Source organism: Colobus angolensis, unplaced genomic scaffold, assembly GCF_000951035.1.
Source record: "Colobus angolensis palliatus isolate OR3802 unplaced genomic scaffold, Cang.pa_1.0 Scaffold204, whole genome shotgun sequence".
NCBI classification, from domain to species: Eukaryota; Metazoa; Chordata; class Mammalia; order Primates; family Cercopithecidae; genus Colobus; species Colobus angolensis.
The window spans coordinates 4,062,326-4,067,169 of NW_012115200.1; the positions used below are offsets into that span (position 1 = coordinate 4,062,326).

The 4,844-nt window shown below is 57.6% G+C and overlaps 1 protein-coding gene across 1 annotated transcript in view; it reads left to right on the top strand.

Moving 5' to 3' along the window:
• INPP5A (inositol polyphosphate-5-phosphatase, 40kDa) overlaps positions 1-4,844 on the top strand; it is a 128,354-nt gene that overhangs the window by 120,979 nt on the left and 2,531 nt on the right. Inside the window, exons 11-12 of the mRNA XM_011941971.1 lie at positions 1,532-1,643; positions 4,722-4,790. Coding sequence (XP_011797361.1) covers positions 1,532-1,643; positions 4,722-4,790 — 181 coding nt within the window. The remainder of the gene's footprint in view (positions 1-1,531; positions 1,644-4,721; positions 4,791-4,844) is intronic.

Genomic DNA, 4,844 nt, shown 5'->3' on the forward strand with positions numbered 1-4,844 from the left:
GGGGGCAGTGGACGCGTGTCGGGGGCAGTGGACGCGTGTCGGGGGCAGTGGACACATCGGGGGCAATGGACGCGTGTCCGGGGGTCTGTGGACACGTGTCCGGGGGGCAGTGGACACGTGTCGGGGGGCAGTGGATGTGTGTCCAGAGGGGTAGTGGATGCATGTGGGGGGGCAGTGGACGCGTGTCCGGATGCAGTGGACATGTGTCCAGGGACTGGACAGGCCCCTACCTGCATCCTGTTTCCACTCGTGTCTACGGTTGGGATCAGGCTGAGAAGCTCCTGAACAAGGTGACCCGGCCTCTCAAACGTGTGAAATGGGACAGGCCGCCAGGTTGCTGCTTCTGAAAAAACCTGCAACTGTTCTATGCTCTGTGCTCTTCAGAAACACGCATAACACGTAGGCCCTACGTAGGTTTTGTTTTTAACCAAGTAGTGACTCTGCCCCAGGCCGGGTGGAAGATGCTCCCGCTGGAGCGCGGGGAAGGGTGGGGGCTCCTGCGTCAGGGCAGAGCAAGTTCCGAGTCCCCGGCTGTTTCCAGATGGTTGGGCACAGGGCTCACAGGTGCCCCTGTGGGTGGGGTCCGGGGGGCATGGGAGGGGCTGCAGAATCTGCAGCTGCGGTGCCAGGATGGACCCGAAACTCAGTCATGGCCAACAGGGAAATTTCACAGAGAATCAGATCCCAGTCGCGACAGGTGCTGTATGATATTTTGGAATTAACTGAAAAACTCTTGACACACTGATGAAGGCCATGTAGATGTTGAGAGTAAGCAGACATTGCACTTAGGGGCAGGTGGCTGAGCTCAGCCACAGGACCCCAGGGTTCGTTCAGTCCAAGTGGAATTCATTACTACTTCAATGCAGTCCCAAATGACATGCCCATGTGGGGGTGGATTTGCAGCCTTATGGGTGGGCTGGGCCCCCTGAGAACCTGCAGGCCCAGAAATGGGGGCTGTGCTTGCATGTTCCATTCATCTGGAGGCTTGATGAGTCCATGTGTGTGTGTGGACTGCACTGCTGTGTGAGGGCAGGGCTGACGGCAGCTCGGAGACGCAGCAAGGCTGCTGAGGAGCCCAGATGAGCTGTGCCATGGCCGGCAGTGGGTGGCAGAGACACAGCCAGCAGACCCCGGGCGGTGAGAGATGCGCTGTGTGGGTGAAGGGCCGTCCTGGGACCAGATGACACTGACGGCCATTTTGTTTCCATGGAGGTTTTCCTCATACTTTAGACCACGTTCAACAAAACCAACAAAAACCAAAGCTCAACAGACAGTTTCATGCAGTAAAAGAAGGACTGATGTGAAGATACTGTGCTATAACTAAACTTTAGTCTCACGTAAAAATAAGTTTGATATAAAACTTAAATTGTGAATTTGGTTTTATATTCTAGAAACTTCCATACGTGTACGCATTCCCCGGGTAGCACTGGCCATTCTAAGGTGTATTGGGAGAGAATTGGCACAGCCGTCCCTTTGGGGCTGAGGATGGGCCAAGCCGACCGGCTGACCCTCTGCCTTCATGTCTCCCCAGCTACCCGTACAGTGAGGACGCCCGTCAGGGTGAGCAGTACATGAACACCCGGTGCCCGGCCTGGTGTGACCGCATCCTCATGTCCCCGTCTGCCAAGGAGCTGGTGCTGAGGGTGAGTGTGTGCTGCCCCGGCCCTGGGTGCAGAAGGACGTGGAACACTGGGTCTGGTCTGGCCCAGCCTGGTGACAGGGCCCTGGGGGTGGGGGCACCCAGTCTGGGGAATGCTGCCAGGTTGGGCCCTGACCTCATCCTGCCATGAGCTGCATCCCGGTGCTGGGTCACCTCCGAGCCAGCACTTGAGCTAGGGCAGCAGCAGATGGAGCCGAGTTCCTGGGCCATGGGCAGCCGGCATCGTCGTGAGTTTGAAATATACACGGGTGGTCGGCAGGAAGTGTTTTCAAATCGTAGTTCGTCGTATCCTTGGAAGTCATGTCGTTCGTCGTATCCTTGGAAGTCAATGTGCTCTTGTGCATTCGAGCCCTCACAGGCCGTGAAGCACAGTGGAAATGTCTGAGGTTGTTTTGCTAAGTTGTAAATCAGAGCCACATTCATTTGGAGCCTTGATAAGTTAAAAATGAATGCGCAGCATTTTCAGGAGATGACCTGGGCCTTGGGAAATTTTCAGATTTCCTGTGATTTTTTTTTAATAAATAATTTTGTTGTTGTTTTTTACAAAAAAGGAGATGGGGCTTGCTTGCTACATTGGTCAGGCTGGTCTCAAACTCCTGAGCTCCAGCTTTCTGCCCACCTCGGCCTCCCAAAGAGCCGGGATTACAGGACTACAGGGGGGAGCCACTGCGCCCGGCCAATCCTGTGATTCTTCGGTTCCCACATTTTAACGTATAAGGAGTGTTTTCAGAAGAATCAATATCTGAATTGGTTTTGTCAACCCCGTGAATGAAAATTAAATGGAGATAATAATGAAGCTTGTGGGCATGAGTGGGAACTGCAGCTGTGCCCAGCACCAGAGCCGGAGCCTCTGACCATGACATGGGTGGGCACTTGGAAGGAGGCTGGCAACTTTGGTGGTACCACTGCCAGTCTGGTGGGTTCTGCCCACCCTCTCCACTGTCCCAGGCCCAGAGCAGGGACAGGAGCCCCTACTAACCCCGACCTCAACACCAGCTGCGTGAGGCTCCTGTTGTCCTGCACTGCCCATCTGTGTCCCTGTGCCAGATGGTACCAGACCCCAGGCACAGCAAGCACCTGGGTGCAGGTGCGCCCTCAGCAGGGTAGGGACCCTCTGCAGCCTCGGTCCCTGAGATGCACCCTGCTGGCCTCCACCACGCGGCTCTGTCTGCCGGGCCAGGTTCCTTACTGTTCCTTCCTACATCCTGGAGCACCCTGGGTGCAGCCTGCCCTCCGTCCCTGGCTGTGCTGTGAGGAGCCTGCCTGGCATGGGCCTGGGCTGGAGGCAGGGCCCCTTGGCCAGAAGTCCCCTGGGGTCTGCAGCCAGCCTGGCTCCTACGCAGCCCCACCTCTGGCCTGTGGGCAGGGCCTGTGCCCATCACTGAGGAAGCATGCTGGCCATAAGCCTGAAAGCCCAGGAGTGGGCTCGGCCCGGAGCCTGGCTGTGGACACACCCCTGCCCCTCTAGCTGGGCTCACTGGTGGGCATGCCAGTCCCTCGGTGCCACATGGTGGGTGCTCCCACCTGGCGGCGCTGAGAATGGGTCGGGCCTGTGGAGCCCAGGGCTGCCGGCAGGGCAAGAGCCTCCCAGGGACTCAGGCACAGATGCCATCCCCGGGAAAACGTCAGAGGTCACACAAGTGCTGATTGGTGAGCAGTGCCCAAGGGCAGAAGGCTGGCAGGGCTATGGCCTCCCCACATTGTGCTGTCATTTCCAGGGCTCTGCCAGCTCACAGCATGGCAGCATTGAGCCTGTTTTCCAGTCACTCACAGCCTCTCGGGTTCTCTGGGCCCGGGACTTGTCAGTTTATGCTCAGGGTTGGGGACAGAGCCTCACAATGTACACCTGGCGGCCTTTGACAGCCCCTGCCTCCTGGGGCCAGAGTTTGGACAGGCTCTCCCCATGGGGCCACCCAATGGGCAGTGGGCGTGCAGGCCAAGCAGACGGGCACTGGGCGTGCTCCGCAGCCTCATCCATCATGACATGCGCCGTCACCTCGTCACCAAGCTCCATTCTGCCTCCGCAGCCCTAAAACACCGAAGGGGGCTCGGGACGCGGGCGGTGCTGCTTGTGAGCCTCGGTGACAAGTGTTCAGTGAGGTGTGCGGCGTGCTGCCTGTGCCCACCGTAATTTGTTTATCTGTCCAAAGATTATGCAGTTGAAAATCCACAATTTTATGCTGCCTTTGTAAATTACCACGCTGCGTTTGATGAATGTTTCCCCACTTCCATGGAGGCGCCGTTCTGCCCGCGAGACGGGAAGGTGCTCATGCATGCAGTGCCGAAGCTTGTGTTTTCATCCCTTCTGGCAGGCGCCCATGCTGGAAAGTAAATCTGACCTGAAGCTTCCTACTGCATTAAAGATAATTCAGTTTTAACTCGATAGTCTCAGATGCTTCAGCTGTGGATATAAAATACCAGTCCAACCAGAGCCGAGTGCTGACCAGCAGCAAACCCCTTCCCAAGGCGCCCGGAATACAGGCACCCGCCGGGAAATGGACATACAGCCGTGAATTACTGTGCACAGATTGCTTTGTGTAGTGGTATGGAATTCGGTGTCTGTTCTCATCTGAACACTGAGTTCTAAGCTAACAGAACAGTCAAAAACAAATGGAAGTGGGAAAATTGGAACTAGATGGGCTGCCTCAGTCAGAGGGCACACCTGCACAGAAAGCTGGGGCTGCACCCACTCCTGTGAACAGGGTCCCCTGCAACTCCCCCGAGAGCTCAGGAGCATGTCCAGGCGAGGGGAGCTTGGAAGCGGGGCCAGCAGTCACGACTCCCCACACGACCCCTCCTAGAGGCAGATACCTCTTGGCCGACAGGGCCAGGGCCAAGGCGCTGAGGTGCTGCCACGCCACCAGAGCCTTTGGTCGCTGGGCTGGCCTCTCTCTCAGGGGCCAGGCAGGACGGGTGGCAGAGGCTGGGGAGGTACTTGCAGGGGCCGAACTCCCCGTCTCTCTGCCCCCACAAAACCCTGATGTTCCTGCTGGTCAGCTCCCCACTGGACCCAGGGTGCCCCACCTCCCCACACCCACCCATCTCTGTTTCCCCTTTCCAGTCGGAGAGCGAGGAGAAGGTTGTCACCTATGACCACATTGGGCCCAACGTCTGCATGGGAGACCACAAGGTGACGTAGACTGAGGTCCAGGGGCCGGGCCGGGGGACTGGGGAAAGCTAGGGA